The sequence below is a fragment of the Exophiala dermatitidis genome, assembly GCF_000230625.1.
Source record: "Exophiala dermatitidis NIH/UT8656 unplaced genomic scaffold supercont1.6, whole genome shotgun sequence".
Classification (NCBI taxonomy): domain Eukaryota; kingdom Fungi; phylum Ascomycota; class Eurotiomycetes; order Chaetothyriales; family Herpotrichiellaceae; genus Exophiala; species Exophiala dermatitidis.
Window position 1 is genome coordinate 2584594 of NW_008751651.1, and position 19192 is coordinate 2603785.

A 19192-nucleotide genomic window follows, 5' to 3' on the forward strand; every position below is an offset into this window, starting at 1 on the left:
CTCCAGTGTCGATATGGCCACTTGTGGACTCTAAGAGCAATAATGAAATGGAATGACTGCGTGAAATCGACGTGGAAGGATATGGCCCGAGGCCGTCCACGATATTCATTGGTTGAGTATAGTGGTCTCACACTCGTTTCCATACTACTTAGATACCTATATAGGTATATTGGCATCATAAGGTTGTCTTCAGACCGCGTCGCGTACCAAAGAACCAATGACTTCTGCCTTGATTTCAACTCAAGGACAGCATCAGCGCGGCATGGTGAACCGAAAGCCATATCACGTGCAAGACCAGAGCCTCATCCAAGTTATCGGCTGTACTTATGCACCACCGTAGACTATCCATTGCAGTGGCAGCCCATTATTTGTACTTTCCTGCCAATCATTGCTACTGACACGAACCTGACCTGCAGCGCGCTCTTCCTGACAGCGTTACTAGCTTCCTGCGCCGCCGCATCACCTGTCAACGGCAGCGTCGCCTCTTGTGTCTGGCGCAGTGCCTCAGCGCGCCAGCGGTTCCTCAGTCGCCTTAATTCACTTCAACACAACTTCAATCATCTGGCTTTGCATCGCCAGACCAGCGTTCTGTCGCCCTCTACCTCCCTATCTTGTAGGTTCATCGCCTCGAATCATATTGTCATCATTCCATTTCCCTCGCTTTGCGGTCCCGATCGCGGCTCTTTACCTTGTCATCTTGATCCCCCGATAGCTTGACGGACTCTTGACCAAGGTCTACATTCTTGCACTACATATCTACGCCCTTCTTGCTTGACTACATATCCCTTCCACGTTGTGGCATCGAGGCCAACGGATTTTTTTTCTTCTTTCTTGATCATCGACCACAATCCCACCACGATGCCATCCTCCAGTCACACTGTCTTTGACCCAAATCTAACCTTTACTCTCTTTCCTCTTAGCTTTCGAATCGCCATCGCACGAATACACGAAGACGGGATTACCTAGAACGACATCACTTAATCTTCACAGCAGGCCGTGGAGGATTGAATGAGACAGTCCTGAACCAGGATTGACCGGGCTCCAAGAGCAGATACCCTCCCCAAAAGTCAACCAAACAAGTCAAGATGAATCCGTATGAAGCATACGGTTCTCCTCCCAACGACAGATCAGAGAGATCCCCACCGGCCAGATACCGACCTCGCGATGAGGAGCCACCATACGATCGGACGGATTCGTACCGGAGACGATCCCCAGGTATGTGGTTTCATAAAGAAGCACCCGGCCTAACTAACAATCAAATTAGTGAGTGACCGCCGACGTCCACCGCCTCGAAATCGTTCGCGCTCGCCCGTGGGCATTGACCGTTATCAGCCTGACCGCGATCGCACCACACGGGACGACTACTACGATGCAGCAAGAGCTGCGCCCAGAGAAAGAGATGACCGAAGACGGGCCCCGTCCCCAGGTGGTGCCAATATCGACCGGTACGTGCCCGGACAAGAACCTAGTAAACCTGTAGTTCGGGTTAATCCACTGGCAAACCCGCTCTCGCTCGACACACAAGCCGGATTCAGCTTTTTTGCCGATTGGTGGAGATGCGAAAACCAGATCAAAGAAGAGAAAGAGCGAGCCAAGCATGGCGGACGACGACCCTCGGATCGCGTCAAGGGTGAGCGAGAGGCCCGAGAAGAACGAGAAAAAGAACGGGCACAGATCCAGCAAGCATACGATCAGTACAAACAAGAATTCCAGATCAAGATGGCCAAGCAATTCGTCATGCAGCACAAGAATGAAGAATGGTTCAAAGAACGCTACGTCCCCGAGGTACGGGATCCGATCCGGAAGCGCCTGATGCAGTCCCGCCAAGGTGCTTTCGACCGATGGTGCAACGACATCGAGACCGGCGTCTTTGACGAATTCACACTGGAGGGAATCTACAAGAACGACAGTGACGGCGCTGGTGGTATGGTGGAAAAGGAAGAAGGCGAGGCCGTCGGTGGCGGGGAGGTTTTGGGCGTGCTAGACCTGGTCCCGGCCAAAGGAGGCGATCTGAAAGACGAGTCAATGTATGAGCCAGCCCTTCTTATCAAAACCCTGGCACCAAATGTCGGCCGCGATCGGATCGAGGAGTTCTGCAAGGAACATCTCGGTGAGGACGAGGGCGGCTTCAAGGGTTTGTCGTTGAGCGACCCCAATCCGGCCAAGAAGTTTCACCGCATTGGGTGGATCATGCTCAAACCTGGCCCGGATGAAGATGGTGACGCCATGCAGGAGGTCGAGCGAGGGGATGGTCGTGACGATGACGGTGAGGAGGGTGAAGAAAAAGCGGAATCGGAAAAGAAAAGTGTTGCTCAAAAGGCCTTGGAGCTGATCAATGGCAAGACAATCACCGATCCTGATCGCGGGGACTTCACATGCCACGTTGGTGTTCACAACGCACCCAATGCCCCTCGAAAGAAGGCTCTTTGGGATTTGTTCTCGGCCCCGGAGCGGATCGAGCGGGATTACGAGCTCGCCAGGAGACTGATCTCGAAGCTCGACTCGGAAATGGGCAAGGATGAGACAGACGGCGGGCTGGTCAAGATCGACGCTAGAGTGGAGCAGATGAGGAATCAGGGTCTGCTGCAACCTCCACCGAAGCCCAAGAAGCCAAACTTCGAGGACAACGACGATGAAATCAAATTTGACGAAGAGGGTGAGGAAGGAGAAGAAAATGAAGAGGAGCAGGATGACGAAGAGCTGTTGGTGATCAAGAAGAAACTCGACTTGATGGTGGAATATCTTCGACGAGTCTACAATTTCTGTCTGTTCTGCGTCTTCGAGTCCGATTCGGTTCACGAGCTCGTTCGAAAGTGTCCTGGAGGTCATCTTCGACGACCAAGGGCTGGGCTGAGTAGTGCGGCCAAAGCTGCTGCCCGAGCCAGCGCTCTTGGCGAACCGTTCCCGGGAAGCAAGAAGGAAGGCTACGACGGCGAGCCCCTCAGTCCCGTGCAGGAAAAGCGACCTTCCAAGTACAACAAGAACGATCAGCAGCTCCTGCGGGCGTTCAATTGGGTCAAGACTTTTGAAGAAAAGGTCTTGCAGATCCTGGAGCCCGAATATGTCGACTTGAAGAAGATCGGTGGGCGGCCTGTGGAAGAAGCGTTGAACGAAGAACTTGCCAAATTCGTCAAACAAGAAGACGAAGCCAAGTTTCGATGCAAAGTTCCAGAGTGTACCAAGTTGTTTAAAGCCGAGCATTTTTGGAGGAAGCACGTGGAAAAGAGACACGAGGAATGGTTCCAAGGTCTCAAAAATGACGTGAGTATTGGTTTTGCTCCTGATTTGATTTGGTTACTAACTCTGTGGCAGCTCGAACTCGTCAACCGATATGTGCTGGACCCATCGCATATTGCACCGTCGCGCTCCGATGCCAACTCGAACGGCCATTTCCCACTACCTAGCAATCATCACCTCAACAACGGGACTCCTCGTGGATTCAGTCTGCAGAACATGGGGATGAACATGATGAACTTTGGCCAGAACGCCATGTTGGGCATGGCCAACGCGCAAACACCATTTGTGCCGGGTGTCAACTTCAACACGGACGGGATGAATGGTGGCGGGGGTCATTCTGGGGGTCCTATTCGTCGCGGTGGAGGAAGGTATGGCAATCGGTCGGGTCCATATGACCGCAACCAGCGCAACACTCAACGCGGGTACAACAATGTGGGGTCGATGATGAGAGGCAACCTTCTACCTGGACTTAATCCCGGGTTTATCGCGCAAGGCGGTGGAGGTGGTGGCGGGAAATGGGGAGATGGAGCCGGCGGGGGCATGAATGCCGTCGGACCTCGAGAGGCCGTCCAAGGCCGAAGCATAAAGAGCTACGAGGATCTTGATGCTCAACCCAACGGGGCTGGAGGTGGTGCAGGTGCCCAGGCTGCTGCGCAAGCGGGAAGTGGCGCCGAACTAGATTATTGATGTCGCCTGCCACGATTTGAACGGTCTAGAAGTGGCATGAAGGGGCACTCTGGAACAAGGCGAGGAGCTGGAGGAGCAGTCGGGGCTCGAGGTGGAAGTGGTTGCCGCCAGAGAGGCTGTACTAGTAGTAGTATGGAAGAGAAACAGATATGGGAATCACGGATTATGCACCAGCGTGTCCAGGGGCTTCGGATGAGGGATACTCTTCAGAGTCGAGGAAGAATCCTTGACGAATGTCAGAATACGAATTGAATTACTCGATGGTGCACAGGTCTGTCGGAGTGTGAACGAGAAGCTCGCCCGCAGAGGTACCTTGGCAGCAGCGAGATGAAAACGAGCATGTAACATAGGTACGGTAGCTCATACTATGGTTGTACTTTGTCCCTTACCTGCCGATCCAAGTATGGAGAAGTAAGGTACTAACTAAGGTAGTACCACCTACCTAGCTTATTGTGAAGTAAAGGTACATAACGGGCATCCAAGGTCAAGTTGAGCAGTGCGATAAATAGATGGTCCGTGCGATGCGTTTCCTTTATTAAGTTTATACGATGATGAGTTTCGGAGTTTCGTCTTGCATCGTTGCGCTGGGGTGAAGGGGTTAAAGGTATATCTCCAGTAAATATACTATGTCCCACAGTAATATTTTGGTACTCTATCTATTCCTCCTGCTACCCATCACAGTCGATTCAATTCCATGTGATGGTTGCTGAAACACTGCAGCTGAACAAATGCATAGTTGAGACAAGACCGATAGGTTAGCACAACAGGTAAAACGTCCATCTTTGGTCGATCGGGACTGAGAGGTTGTTACTGTTCGAGTTTATGTACGCGATATGGATAACCCACCTAAAACGGAGAAAGCAACGAACTCGATCCAAAGACAGAGACAGAAACACAGAACCAACCTTCAGACTCCAATGCCTACGTCCAAGCTACATCTACTGCAGTGGGGCGGGACGATTAATCAACATCATGTTCGTTCGCGCGTCGTCTCTCATGGTTGAATTTGAAACTCCAACTCAAACAACACTGGTAGTGAACAAGAAGCAAACACACATCGTGCCCTAGCCCCAACAGGCTTCGCCCTTCCATGGGACAACGTGGAAAGAATCAAATCCTCTGCGGCAATGAACCCAAAACCGATGATGGCTTGCCCGCCCCTCGCTTGCATGACGTTTCAAGAAAAAAGAAAGAAAAAATAAGTGGTTCAATGACCTCAGTCTCGTCCTGGCCGATTCAAGCTCCAAAGTCTTCTTCTTCTTCTCCATATCAGATTGAACCATGACTCCAGCATTGAAATCATATACACCTCAAGACTTCCCGTTCTTAACCCCGTTTAAGCATCGTAAACCGTTCCAGAACCATCGTTTACTAGTTGCACTTGTTCAGTTTCTCTTCCTCAAGATCCTCCGCGGCGCAGCGGGCTCGGGTGCCACCTTCTTGTTGGCTGTCGTGTTGTTCCGCTTCAATGCTGTCTTGGCGGCACTGGCTGCCTTTGCAACACCTCTTCTGGTCGCGCCGGGACTCTTTTGTGATTGTTGCTGCTGCTGTCCCGCTGTCTTGGCCGCTGTGGTGGCAGTGGCCCCAGCTCGGCCCCCTCGCTTTGGCTTGACTACGGTCGTGCTGCTTGACGCGGTGGAGACATCGGTCGTGGCGCTGTGGGTGCTGGTTTGGCTGAATGCACGTTGGGGCGAGGACTGTCCCTGTCCGGTTCCTGACACTGTGATTGTACCTGCGCCAGGGCGTGGCGGCGGCAGCATTTGTCCCTTCGAAGTTGCAGCAGTAACAGGCTGTTTCTCCTTAGATGCCGTCCTGGCGAGTCTGGACGTGGTGCCCCGCTTGGCGTGTTCAATCATCCCATGCACAGATGCCGAAATGGCCGAGGTCGCGGCAGTCGCGGCTGTCTTGAGAGGAGATGTGGGTTTCAACGGTGATATGGGCCGCGCAATCATGCTCTTGGCTGGAGACGACGGTGCGGCCGTGGGATAATCCTTGACGGGTGATCGAGGGAGCGTCCTGGAATTGTTCGATCTGGGAGATAATACCGACGCGTTCTTCCCTGTTCGGGACACAGTGCGCGTTGCAGCTGCAGTTGCGGTTCCAGCTTTGACGCGCTTGTTGTTCTTCGCAACGGGTAACGAGTCAATCGCCTCGTTTTCCTTGTCGGACGCAATGTGGATGTCGGAGCTCTTGCGTTTCCTGCCTCGAGGGGCGGCTGCTTGAGGCTGTGGACGTATAGGTGAGGTCGGTTTTGATCGCTGTTCTTTCTGCTGATGTTGCGGCAGCGGGGGAAGTGGTCTTTCGTCGGCTACTGAAGTGCCTGTTTTGGATGGCGATGACTTGCTGTTTATTTTGGACTGTGTCGTAGTTTTCTTTCGGGCGGCGTCATGCTGGTCCATCAATTCTCTCATGGTCATTTTACGCAGAGCAATTGGAATTCGGTTGACGCGTCGTTCGATTCGAGCTCGTAGGTCGGCGCATTGGAGTGCATATCCAGCCCGGAGCTGTCGAGCTCGTTCGGTTACTGCGTGTGTGGGTTAACAGACAATTCTCCGTCGATAGTCATATGGCCGTCCTCACTTTCGAGTTGTAGGTTGTCCATCAATGCTTGCTTCTGCGTCTGCGTGATCTTCATCTTCTTGTGTACTGGACTGCCTGTGGGCGTAACTGCGCGTGGGGTCTCCTCCATCTCGTCCGACTTTCTCTTGCGTGCATTACCGGGAGCCATGGCTTCACGACGGCAAGTTGGACTGGCTAGAAGATATCTCAAGACCGGAGCGGAGAGGATGGTGTCGATGTTGGGACAATCGAGGTGTGTCGGGTACTGGTACATACAGTGTATACGTCTGGTCCGCTTCGTCAGTCTCGTTCCGAGTTGGGAGAAGCATAAACAAACTGTAAGCACCCAGTTAGTGCCTTGGCATGCAATCACGTGAATACGCGCACGTGACTGGCTTTTTGACCGCAGTTCAGATTGTGAACTTCGAGGAGCTCACCTCCATTGAATTCGCTACGGATGAACATCCTTGAGGTGTACTTGTGCTCCAGTCCTACGCGAGGACAATATCTAGGTTCATCTCCTCCAAAACGTCCTGCCAATGCACGTCTGTCGCCGTAGCAGCAGACCGTCTCCGGCGCCACACTTCTTGAGCTACGTCTTTGGAGATCTCCAGGTTCATGAATCCATGCCGGCGTTTCATCTTATACCATGCCAGCATACGTTCCCGCAGACTGCTGCTCTCGCATTCGCATGCTACGACAAGCGGTGGCCAAATAAGTGTGCATCCTACGGTGTCCGCTCCCAGACGTTCAATCTCCTCAAAGTGTTCAACCGCCTGCCTCACTAGATGCTGCATCGTCGACGGTGGCATCTGCCGTACAGTTCGCTGGAAATGTATGAGGCTTGCATAGTAGAACAGAAAAGCATGATGGCGAGCCATTGTTCTATTGCGAGAGTCTTCCAGGCCGTCAAAGTCGAGATTCTCCGGGTTGTGTGCCCAGAGTTCACTCTCTAGATCCTCCACCAAGTCCGGATCTAGGTCGGCGGCCCGGGTGTCTTTCAGCAGCGCATTGATCCTGACAATATGCCGCAGGATCGGGCGTGCCAGTCCAAAAAACTGGTCGAGAACATAATGTTTGCTGCCACTCACAACCATGTCGATGGTCGAAGGTAAGTCAATATTACACAGCGCAGCGACCGCGAGGTAGCTCTGGTAGATCATGGACGAGTTCTTGTCTTCATTCCAGATTCTGTCCTCGATCGAGGCCAGCAACGATGCCCCTCCCTGGACGTGGGTTCGCCATTCGGTCGACCGACCGGTGATCATGTCCATGACCGAGAACATGGTGATGGTGGCAATAATGGAGTTCCGCTGCGAGTCGAAGTTGTCCCCTGTGAGATTCGCGAGGCTGTGTCTCAGGTGCAAAATCGCCAGGTGATAGTGTTTCCCGGCCAAGGTTAATGTTTTGTTGTTGCCCAAGAACTGTCCTCGACTATACGCCGACGTGGCGCAGAGTGAGTGGAAAAGAGCAATCTGGCCATTTGACTCATGTGAAACACTGTTCAAGCCGGCGAGCGCCATTGGAGTGAACACACTCCTGAACGGATTGTCCGGGTGGTCGACAGGCACCAAATGCCAGGAGACAAAGGTGACCCAGTGATGGATGAGCTGGCGCTGTTCTGCAGGACGAGGTAAAAGGTCGACATGACGGTATATACACGGCGACCGGGCTTCTGCAGGAGTACTGACATGACTTGTGGGTGATGTGATATTTTCTTGCTCATGAAAGTCGTCCATCATCTGCCTCAGCCATCTGAGCACGTAAGCAGTTTTGATCTGGTTGGATTTCTCGACATCCGTTGCGACTTTGAGCACACTATGGTTCAACTCCTCTTCGATAGGGAACACGGAAAATGGACCGACAGAGCAGATGTCCCCTTGATCCAGTCGATCCAGTGCCTCCTGAACGTCCACTTGCAGAAACGGTGACTTGTCGTGGTACAAAGCTGGCGCGCTGACCAGCCGTCGGATCTTTCGCTCCCACCCGCGTGTTTCCGGGTCAATCCACACGAGTTTGATTCCATAGCCATGGCAAACGAACCCCCCTCTTATGCACCGAGCGCAAGTTGGCCGCCCTTCATCGCACTTTACGTGGCGTTCGCGACAAGTCCAGCATCCGGAGAAAGTCTTTGTTGCACGCTTTGGCTTTGATATTTTGGTCGATTGTGGCATGTGAAGAGAAATGCTTTCAGTCTTGGACGCCGGCCAAGAAAGAGATCTCTGGCATGGGGAGACCATATACCCCGCTTGAGTCGAGGTGTTTACTATGGTCTTCAAACAATGAAGACCCTGAATGAAATGCTGAGGGCGAGTGGAGGGTCTGCCGGAGTCAAACTCTGCGTCTTTGGTCGTGCAGGGGTGCCCTTAATCATCTCCCAGCATGTCGCCTAGAGCCGCGAGAGCGGAGTTGGGCGATGTGAGCATGCTCCCCATCTACAACATATTGGGGTCTAGCTTAGCAAAAAGACATCGTTCCAGCATAGCGGTCAGAGACTGTTACCCTGAAACCAATCATGTCGCGAAGATACGGCACAGTGTCAACAGTTGAAGATGTGGGTCTTGGGAACAAGGCGAGGGGTCGGGTATAGCGTTTATCATTCCCAGAGATAACGCTCCAGGTCCGTTCTTCCCCATACCACCAATCGATATCGGGTGGTATACCATATACGCAGACTTATGAACAGATATTGGCTCTTTTCTGATCATGTTTGCTGCTTGTCTGTTCAGCTAAACAGGCCGAACCTCCCTCCAGCAGGTCACTTTTATGATTGTCAGCCACACCCGAAAACGTTGCCACTCATACTAGGTCAGTGCTGGTTAGTACCTTGTACAGTTATGTCTGGGGAATTCCTCCATCACTGATCTTCCTCAGATTGATACTACCGCCAGGCTGTCCGTCAGAACTATGACACGACCTAAACCATACCTGGACTCCCAATGGGTTGAAAGCTAGTGTGCTGTCGCCCAAGAGCCACCAGCCCAATATCTCTTGGACTTCTTTTCTATTCGAGGGGGTACTGCTGTTGAGGTCACTAAGACCACCGCCCCATATCTCAGCAGTATCTCTCCCTTATCTGGTCTATTATGGAGAATATGGGCAGACTGCATTCTCTCATTCTATGGTGTCCCAATGGTCTGGTTTCTTATCAGGCCCCAGCACTACCGTTACGGCTTTGAGGGCCTGCTATCATGTTTAGACCTTGGTACACGTGTTTTCGGCATTGCCGAACTTCCTTTCCTGGAATCAGCCGTAGCCGGTCTGAAGAACGATGTTGGAGCGAGACCCTTGACCGTGCTCAACGTGGTGATAAGATACATGGCCGCTGTTAGGGCGACTCTTCGCCATTACTGTTCTCAAATGTACTCTGTGTGCTGTCGCTTAGCTTTGATGGTATAGTATACTGTCGTTAGAGCTGAGACAGCTCCCCAGCGCTCTTTAGGCAGTCTAATCGCATGAAATTGTCATGCAACCATGGATCTGAACAAAGTATATACAAATGTCTGGCTTCTCCCTCAAGCGGTAGCGGTGGCTTTCTGCTTCATGTAGTCGTCAAAGTTCAGGACCGACCTGCCCAACACCAAAGCGCTTTCAGCGCAGTCGTCCTTGTCAGTCCACTCCTTTGGGGAATGGCTGATGCCGTCCTTAGCACGGGCAAAGATCATGGCGGTCGGACACAGCAGGGTAGTCATTGTTGAATCGTGGCCAGTGCCGGTGCGCGAGGCAATGCCCTTATCACCACAAGCCCTTCGGACGCAATCGATGGCCTCGGGCCAAAAGTTGCCCGGCAGCAAATGGACGGTTCGGTCAACCTCGGCCTCGAGACCATGGAGGGAGGCAATGCTCTTGACGCGATCCATGATGGTCTTGCCCATGTCTTCGAGCAATTGACCATCCTTGTTCATGAGACAAAAAGTGATTTTCGTCTTGGACTGGATGTTGCACGCTCCCCAGGGCCGGCTGTGGATGCCCGTGACGGTCGAGCCGCCGTTCTTGTCGTAAGCCACCTTTTCCAGCTCACAGATCAACTTGGCAGCCCCGACCAGGGCGTCGCGTCGGCCGTACATCGGGTATGTGTTGGCGTGGCCGTTTTCGCCGTGGAAGGTCACATCGTACCAAGTCAGCCCTTGCCAGCCCTCGACCCAACCGACTGGCTTGCCTGCCTTTTCCAAATCGGTCGACTGTTCACAGTGGATCTCAAAGTGTGCCGAGATGGGGAATTCTTGAAACGTGTTGGGCCCGTCCCCGACGTATCCGATCTTCTTCAACTCGCTGCCCATGGTCAATTCGGACGCGTCGTTGGATCGCGCTGCGTGCGCTTCTTCCACCGTCGACCGGCCCGCGTAGACAATGGACGAGCCCAACAATGGGAAAAACCGTGCCCCTTCCTCGTTGGTCCAGTTGATCAGCACTATCGGCGCTCGAGTCTTGATTCCTTGTTCTTTGAAGCTTCGCATCACTTCGAGCGCTCCCAGGACCTGTGACACAGATCGTTAGCAGTCGATGCGAAACAGTATGTTTTCTTCTTCTTCTTTCTTACCCCAAGTGGCCCATCGAATTTCCCACCAGTCGCCACCGTGTCCAGGTGACTGCCCATGGCAATGGGAGGGATGCTGTTGTCTTCTCCTTCAAACACCCCGAACTGGGTGCCGGTGGCGTTGACCTGCGGATTGGATTGGATTGTCAGTCAAATAAATCGGTCTCATGCAGTGCGGAGCGGCCCCATTGCTGGGACCTGAGTACTAGATAACCAACCTTGTAGTCCGCCCCCAGTGCTAACAGCTGGTCCCGGAACCAGTCACGGACCTTCTTGTCGTTCTCATCCGCACAGAGTCGCGTCACGCCGCCGGGCGATGGTGCGCTCCATTGAGCAGTGTAGTGGATATCGTGCCTGCGTAAGCGTGGTCAACCAAAAGTGCTGCAGTTATGTTAAGGTTGGCAAAACGCCACTACCCCTTCTTACTTACCATAGTCTGTCGCCGTTGATGCTGAGCTTCTCCGCCAGCGGTGCGTTCTTGACCGTCGCGTATGCACGCACACTTCTCAATCTGAGAACGGGGTTCCTGGTCCTGTTGGCGGCAACTGAGCCTCTGCCCAGGATGGCAGGGGTGATTGAACACTTGAACATCTTGGACGGACACCGGCAGTCGAAATGGCTGGTCTCCGGGGTATGCTGGAAGGAGAAAAACGCAAAGAAAAGAAAAAAAGGAAGTGTCTTGAGCAAGATATTTGAGTCCGGATGGGTGTATAAAGTACCCTTTGAGCCTCGTCGTGTCTTGCCTCAAGAACACGTCCAACCCGCGCGGGTCTGTTCAGAGTCGATCCCGTCGCTCTCTGCTTGCTGAACACCGCTTATCTCTTCCAACATTGTCCTTCGGCGACCCCACGAAGACATTAACCTCGGCATCGTGTCATCCACAACTCTGGGGCTAGATGGGATAGTCCGTGATGACAGATACTGTTCACATACAGTATGTGCTGCACTTGAGCGAGCGCTTCCACGAAGGGTGTCGACATTTGGTCCCGGTATGCGTCGGGACAGCCGACAGCCACAGATTTCAGGGACGAGTTGGAGGCAGGGCTGCAGGGACCGAAGTGGATAGAACGGTCGCGGGTGAAATGGGGGTCTGTAAGGCGCCATACGGTATCCTCTTTTCTCCAGCCTTGATAACGGGCTTATTTTGTGGGTCCGGAGTTCGACGCTGTTGCCAGTTTCCTCGTTCGGTTAGGAGTTCGAGTATTCGCCCTCTATCCAACAGTCTAGTACTGTGACAACCACAACTCCTTATCATTCATGTTGACCATGGAACTGACGCTCGTACAGCGGCGCGGAACGTTCTGCCGCCAGTTGATGGGGGCGGAAGTGATTTAACCGGGTGAGTATCAGTCGTCGTGGCCTGCCTTTTTGCAAATGCAGACGATGGTGGCTCCAAGATCGTCATGGGTTTCCACTTCTGCGATAATGGCCTTATCGTTCTGCTCGCGGTTCCTTGGGGTGTGCTCCACCGTGAGCGACGTTGTCATTGCGACAATATGTCGACGGGCCAGCAGCCAGGAGGACGCGGTCCGGCATGTCGGAAACTTTGATAACGACACTCCAGGATGACAACATGTCAGGTCCCAAGCGAGTAATGGTGTTCCGTTCAGGATCGATATCTTTCCGAGAAGATGGACCCTCTGCCTCGGAACATCCGCTAGGAGCGTGGGTTGGATATAAGGGCAGGCATTTGTAGCATCGCCGCCTTGCAAGTCCTAGACCAGTCTGTCGACTCAGAACGCACACTGCATCCAGACAGTCCCCTCATTTGCGCTATTCTTCATCATGTCGACCGCCGTTCAGCCCATTCTTCCCCAAGGCGCCGGCTATGGCGTCGTCATTGGAATCGGGTTCTTCTTCGCCTTGGTCATGTCTGGCGTTTCGTACTTGCAGGTACGTAGGCTTTGAATGCTTGAGAGTGTACAGTGAAACCCTACTGACACTTACATTGCTGACAGAATCGTTACACCAAATACTCGACCAAGATGAGTGAAGAATTCAACACGGCCAGTCGCAGCGTCAAGCCGGGCCTGATAGCCAGCGGCGTGGTATCGGCGTGGACGTGGGCGGCCACCTTGCTGCAATCCAGCACCGTTGCGTACGAATATGGCGTCTCGGGCCCCTTCTGGTACGCCGCCGGCGCGACGGTCCAGATCTTCATGTTCTCGGTCCTGGCATGCAAAGTCAAGCAGAACGCTCCTCGATGCCACACGTTCCTGGAGATCATCTACTACCGTTACGGCAGGGTGACTCACATCATCTTCATCTTTTTTGCTTTGATGACCAACATCCTGGTCGCCTCCCAGCTGCTGCTGGGTGGTAGCGCCGTCGTCACCACACTGACGGGCATGAACGTGTACGCGGCCATTTTCCTCATTCCTCTCGGTGTCGCCATTTACGTCGTCCTGGGAGGTCTTCGGGCGACGTTCCTCTGCGACTATTCTCACACCGTCATCGTCATGGTCATCATCTTGTACTTTATGTTCTCGGTAAGTTGTGCACGCATGCCAGCATTTTGTGACAGACCGCTGATTCCACCACAGGTCTACACTTCCAACGATCTGATCGGATCTCCCGGCAAGATGTACGACCTGTTGGTCCATGCGGGTGAAGTGCGACCCGTCGACGGCAACCAAAACGGATCGTACGTCACCCTCAAGTCCAATTACGGCTTGATCTTTGGTGTCATCCAGCTTTGCTCCGGTATGGGCACCGTGTTTCTGGATCAAGGGTATTGGCAACGCGCCATTGCGAGCCGCCCGACCACGGCGGTGCGAGGCTACATCATGGGCGGCTTTGCCTGGTACGCCATTCCGTTCGGGTTCGCCACCACTTTGGGTCTGGCGGCGGTCGCACTCACCGACAACCCGGCGTATCCCACGTACCCCAACAACATGACCGCGGAGCAGGTGTCGGCAGGTCTGGCGGCTCCGTTTGGGGCCGCGGCGTTGCTAGGCCAGCACGGCTGTGTCGCGTTGCTGTTGACGCTTTTCATGGCCGTCACGTCGTCCTCGTCGTCCGAGTTGATCGCCGTGTCGTCCATCCTGACCTTCGACGTGTACAAGGTCTATGTCAAGCCCAAGGCCACGCCGAAAGACCTCATCTTTGTTTCTCATGTCATGATTTGCGTCTTCGCCGTGGTCATGGCCGCGTTTGCTTGTATCTGGCAGGCCATCGGCATCAGTCTGGGTTGGCTCTTTCTGGTCATGGGTCTCTTGATCGGTGGTGCCGTGTTCCCCGCCGCGTTTGCCGTCACCTGGAAAGGCCAAACCCGAGCCGGCGCCATCGCGGGTGCTCTGTCCGGATTGGCCGCCGGTCTCATCGCATGGCTGGTCGAGACCAAAGTGTACTACGGCGAGTTCACCATTGCCACCACCGGTTCATCGTATCCGACACTGGCCGGGAACATGGCGGCAGTCTTGACGGGGTTGATCGTGACCACGGTCGTCTCCTGGGCCAGACCCGACAATTTCGACTGGTCCGTCACCCGCGACATCAACGCGCCGTCTTCCCTGTATGGCGGCGAGACGACAGTTGATGCTTCGGTCGACAGAGCCCCCGAACAGCAACAGGAAGCGAATCGCAATCTCCCGACTGTGATTGACGAGGAGAAAGAAGAAGCCGAGGACGCCGCGGTGCTGGAAAATCCCAAGGCACTGCAACGCACGTTTATGATGGCTTTGGTCCTGTCCACCGTGCTGTCCATCACCATGGACGTCATCGTCCCCATCCCCATGTTTCTCAGCCACTACATCTATTCCAAGGCCTTCTTCACCTTTTACGTCGTCATCAGCTTCATCTGGGTCTTTGCCGCTTTCGGTCTTTGTGGCATCCTGCCCGTCTGGGAGACCAGACGCTTCTGGCGCGAGTTTGTCGGCGAGGTTTTTGGCGGCAGCAGCAGCACCACACGGACGACCGTCGTCGAGGGCGTTTTGCCTGATGCTGGCAAGGCCGTCTCGGAGAAATCGGGCAGTGGCACCGTCACCCCTGCTCCGGACCACGGCAACGTTGAGGAGCTTAAGGCTTGAGGCGGTGATGGATATTATGCAACTTGATGAACAAACACGTAACTTATGGATTAGGGATATAGATGTTAGAGAGGTGTGATAGAGTTGCGCCAATCAATGCATTGGTAGTATTGCCAGGAGCGGACTTTCAGGTCTGTACTTTTCTGTTTACCTTGTATGACTTACCTGCTTTGATCCCCGTTTCCGGTAGGTCCTTTATATTCAACCGCTCTGCTGCCTGCGAAATGTCGCGGCCTGCTCCAGGTGACAAGAGACCGCGGAGGTCTGTTACAGGGCTAGGCTTCTCAAGCATGACTCGGAGTGCTTGAAATTGGAGTTCTTTTTGGAGCGCACCCGGGACCAGTTCGTTCACGTGTATTAGTGCATCTAGTGGCACGTGATGTTCGAATCTCATGCGTTACTAAGCCTGATCAATCCGACAGAACATCAGAGCTGATCAAAAAAATTATAATACTACCTAGGTAATACCAGGTAGCATCGCTGAACAAAAAAGAAATCCTTAGATGGATTAATGTTTCCCCGAAACCGGATTCGAGCCGGTGACCTTTCGGTATCAATTAATCAATTACAGCCGACTGCGCTACCAACTGCGCCATTCGGGGTATTGAAGCGAGTTGATGTGCTCAACTTGAGTGCTCAATTGTTGACAGAAGTTTTGCCTTTTGATTAAATAATGGCCAAATTTTCGCGAACTCCACTCGCTTAGATCCAGGTGCGGTACTGGTCACCTGCTAGTGCCAGACTCGGTGGTTGCACCGTGTGCCAAGAATCTAGCCTGACAGAATTTTACTTCTACTACGAGTACTACACTGCAGTTGCGCGCCCATGCAACTGAGAGTGCAACTGCGATACTGGCCCTGTGGCAATGTACGGGGAGATAAGGTGGGTATTGCATGTGAGGGTCAAGCCACATTGAGGTTGCGAGGCGATGGCGAGCTTGAGTCTTCCAACCCTTGAGCATTATTGTGCGAGAGCATTATTGTGCGAGAGCATTATTGTGCGAGAGCATTATTGTGCGAGAGCATTATTGTGCGAGCTGCGGTAGCTTGCATTGATTGCACAGTCATCACGAAATGGCAAGTCTGTCTAATGAGGAAGGTGACGATACACGGTACTACTAGTATGGCGGCAAGAGCTTATGTACCTAGGTATGCTTACTCCGGGCGCAGAGGTGAGGTGCCACCTGCTTGAAATTTTCTTTTGTCTTCAGCATGGTCTCTTCGGCTTCAACTGCTGTGGATTTCGAGCACGTCTGTACGTCGGAAGCTGTATGACCGCTCTCTTCTGTTTTTGTTGTTTGAGCAGTTTGCTGTGTGTCGGTATGTTCTACTTCGTTCAGATAGCCCTGGGGTAACCTAGGTGCTATCTGACTGCAACGGTCTTTGCTCAGAAGTTTGTCCTTTATCGCTCCCAGGCCTTATCCTCTACGTGTTAATCAAGGCCTGGGTGTCTTTCAAAGAGCGATCCTCGTCCCGATAACTCGGAAAGGGCGTCCAAAAGAAAAGCAGCTGTGTTGGAGTCCGACAAAGAAGATGAAAAATTCCTGGACAGCACTGGTAACGACCTCTGCCCCGCCTCCGATGATGACGAGGCCGCCCTGGACGACTTCGTGGATCTATTGTCCAGATGCAGCCATCAAAGACGAGGAGGACGAGATTGAGAAGGGACTGGAGTAACCGACACTGTTGAAGTCCTCCTCGGCGACGAAAGGCCTCCTGATGTGATAACCCTGGAGTATAGGAAGTAAGACTCTACTACCTTGCAACGGAGCCTATAATTGATATCCTGCTCTTTTCCACTTGGAAGCACGCCCGTGACAATCACCCCGGGGCGTTTTGCCACCGAGGGACTGCGGATGGACAGACATCGTTGGAGCGTGTCGAGTGCCGGCATCCAGGAATGTCTGCGCAATTCAAAGCTTGATTACCCAGCACTTCTTTTTGGCCGACAAGCAAAAGCATCTCGAGCACTTCTAGTTATCTATCAAAGCTGAATAAAAACAAGCACGTGATTGTTTTTCTGGCATAAATGCCATTGCCAGCTTTTGCTCGCCTGTTCCGAGCAGTGTACAATAATGTACAGTTACTAAGAGTGTAAGCTTTCTTCCATAAGGTACCTAGGTAGTAACAGTGCAAAGTCCGCCTCAGGCCCAGCTTTGCAGGTTTTCCATCGTTGAACCTACAGTACTAGTAGATGGAGCATACAAATAATGATACTGTAATGACATGCGAGGACGAAGCTGGGAACCGATTTTTTGGTCTATCACAATTCACCACACTCTGCAATCCGCACGTCCAAGACAGGCCTCTCGCCCTGGCCCCTCCCACCGGGCCCAGCGGTTCTAGTGTTTTCAATCATCCGGACGACTTTCATGCTCTCGTCGTCGGCGACCTGACCAAAAACGACGTGTTTATTGTCCAGATGCGGGGTCGGGGCACAGGTGATGAAAAACTGGCATCCGTTGGTGTTGGGGCCGGAATTGGCCATGGACAACAGACCGGCCGAGGTGTGTTTGTGCTGGAAGGATTCGTCGGGGAACGCGGCGTTGTGGTAGATGCTTGTGCTGCCGGTGCCGTCGGAGTGGAGAAAGTCGCCGCCTTGGATCATGAAGTTTTTGATCTGGAACACATAAGAACGAACGCGGTGAGTGAGTGCCGAATGAATGATGAGGGAGTTAATGACGGCGTGAGTGAGTGGGTAGGTGATGGGTTAGGAGCTTGGACAGCTGAGGGAAGCAAGACAACGGGGGTGGAGAGAGATAGCCTCAGATAGGTTCGGCTGGTAGAAGGGAGCTGGAGCTGAGCTTCACCCCTTAGGTGCTCAAGTACTCGCTCGGTTGGCCGGCTCACTGATGTGTTTGTGTTTGCGTTATGGGTTGTCCCGTATTGTGCAGTCCTTGTACGGGGTTCTCTGTGTGAGGTACTGTACTAGTAGCTATTGACTTACCACTCGATGGAACTTGCTCCCCTTGTACCCCTGCGGCCGACCAGCGACTTTATGCTCGCCGGTGCAAAACTGGCGGAAATTCTCGGCCGTTTTGGGCACCGTGTTGGCAAACAAGTGCATTTTGATCCGGCCCAGTGGTTCACCTATTTTGCCAGAGGTGGACTTGTGTTAGTTGAAGGACTTGAAACCGCTGGAAAAGAAATGGTTGGCCAGTGAGTGATGCAGTGCTTGGAGAGCTTGAAGCGGGAGTATGCGATGTGCACAGTTAGTGCCCGTATCGTCCTGCAGTCGGAATGGACCATGAGCAAAGAGTGAAGGTGGAAGTAGGAGTAGAGAGGTGCTCCGAGAAGAATCAAGGTCGATAGGTATACCTAGGTAGGTATGTATTAAGGTATCCCGCACCAGCGCTGAATCACTGATACCATGCACCATACTGTATGCCATAGGATACCATAGATAGTATACCCTCTCCACATGTCTCATTTTCGGCCGTCCTTCAAGGCGGACATGCAGTCCTTCGGTGTTTCGTTCCTTCCTGTGCTTAACGTGCAAATCGGCAATGCAGCATCTGATGACCGTTTCCATCCGCCAGCCACGCCAGATCGAAATTGAAAAATGTGTGCTGGTAGGAGAGAAGAACAAGAACGAGAAGGAGACCAGGAAATGAGTAGCCGTAGGAACTCGCCGTGAATCGACTTACCACCAAGCGTGATGTCGAAAAACACAATCGGTTCCCCCTCGCCCGGCTTGGGGACGGGGATCGTGCCGGAGGCCATTTATTTCGAATTGGATGTTGCAGTGTTTGATGCGCTGGATGGCCTTGGACTGCTGCGGAGGAGTGGAAGGATGTCGGTTTTAGGTTGTAGGTTGCAGTCGCCGTTGCACAGAGGTGGATGTTCTTTTTTGGACCAAAGTATTCGGATGCTTTTACTGGAGAGTCTGACTCGGAGTGTCGTTTGCTCGATCTAGTTTTCGATCCGTTTAACGAGACAAATTGGTTTGATGTTTGAGGTATGAACTCGGTAATACTACCTACCTAGGTAGGTATAAGACAAATGAATTAAACTCCGTACGCGCTACTGGGTAGGATATTTTGATTTTCTAAAAATTATATTCAAGTTACGGACTTGCACTTCACAACCACAAGGTACAGGTCTGATATGTATCCAATTCACCCTTCCAAATACCAGATTTGTTT

General features: G+C 52.9%; 6 protein-coding genes across 6 annotated transcripts; 2 read left to right on the top strand and 4 right to left on the bottom strand.

Moving 5' to 3' along the window:
• Positions 1-1085: 1085 nt before the first annotated feature.
• Positions 1086-3924, top strand: HMPREF1120_07746 (uncharacterized protein; the record flags this gene model as incomplete). Its single annotated transcript, XM_009161976.1, has 3 exons — positions 1086-1215; positions 1265-3261; positions 3313-3924. The coding sequence occupies 3 exons, from the start codon at positions 1086-1088 to the stop codon at positions 3922-3924; spliced, it is 2739 nt and encodes a 912-aa protein (XP_009160224.1).
• A 611-nt stretch (positions 3925-4535) lies between these two features.
• On the bottom strand, positions 4536-6775 carry HMPREF1120_07747 (uncharacterized protein). The gene is made up of 2 exons (XM_009161977.1): positions 6505-6775; positions 4536-6448 (listed from the first exon to the last, which is right to left on the bottom strand). The coding sequence occupies exons 1-2, from the start codon at positions 6755-6757 to the stop codon at positions 5310-5312; spliced, it is 1392 nt and encodes a 463-aa protein (XP_009160225.1). The 5' UTR covers positions 6758-6775; the 3' UTR covers positions 4536-5309.
• A 199-nt stretch (positions 6776-6974) lies between these two features.
• Positions 6975-8657, bottom strand: HMPREF1120_07748 (arginine metabolism regulation protein II; the record flags this gene model as incomplete). The annotated part of the gene is made up of 1 exon (XM_009161978.1): positions 6975-8657. The coding sequence occupies one exon, from the start codon at positions 8655-8657 to the stop codon at positions 6975-6977; it is 1683 nt and encodes a 560-aa protein (XP_009160226.1).
• A 665-nt stretch (positions 8658-9322) lies between these two features.
• Positions 9323-15553, bottom strand: HMPREF1120_07749 (N-carbamoyl-L-amino-acid hydrolase). The gene is made up of 5 exons (XM_009161979.1): positions 15214-15553; positions 11451-15090; positions 11239-11374; positions 11024-11146; positions 9323-10961 (listed from the first exon to the last, which is right to left on the bottom strand). Exons 2-5 carry the CDS (start codon positions 11609-11611, stop codon positions 9999-10001), a joined length of 1383 nt encoding a protein of 460 aa, XP_009160227.1. The 5' UTR covers positions 11612-15090; positions 15214-15553; the 3' UTR covers positions 9323-9998.
• HMPREF1120_07750 (SSS family solute:Na+ symporter) lies at positions 12806-15048 on the top strand (the record flags this gene model as incomplete). Its single annotated transcript, XM_009161980.1, has 3 exons — positions 12806-12913; positions 12979-13509; positions 13564-15048. 3 exons carry the CDS (start codon positions 12806-12808, stop codon positions 15046-15048), a joined length of 2124 nt encoding a protein of 707 aa, XP_009160228.1.
• A 1395-nt stretch (positions 15554-16948) lies between the features above and the next one.
• Positions 16949-19060, bottom strand: HMPREF1120_07751 (peptidyl-prolyl cis-trans isomerase H). Its single transcript, XM_009161981.1, has 3 exons — positions 18695-19060; positions 17995-18137; positions 16949-17667 (listed from the first exon to the last, which is right to left on the bottom strand). The coding sequence occupies exons 1-3, from the start codon at positions 18768-18770 to the stop codon at positions 17311-17313; spliced, it is 576 nt and encodes a 191-aa protein (XP_009160229.1). The 5' UTR covers positions 18771-19060; the 3' UTR covers positions 16949-17310.
• Positions 19061-19192: the final 132 nt, after the last annotated feature.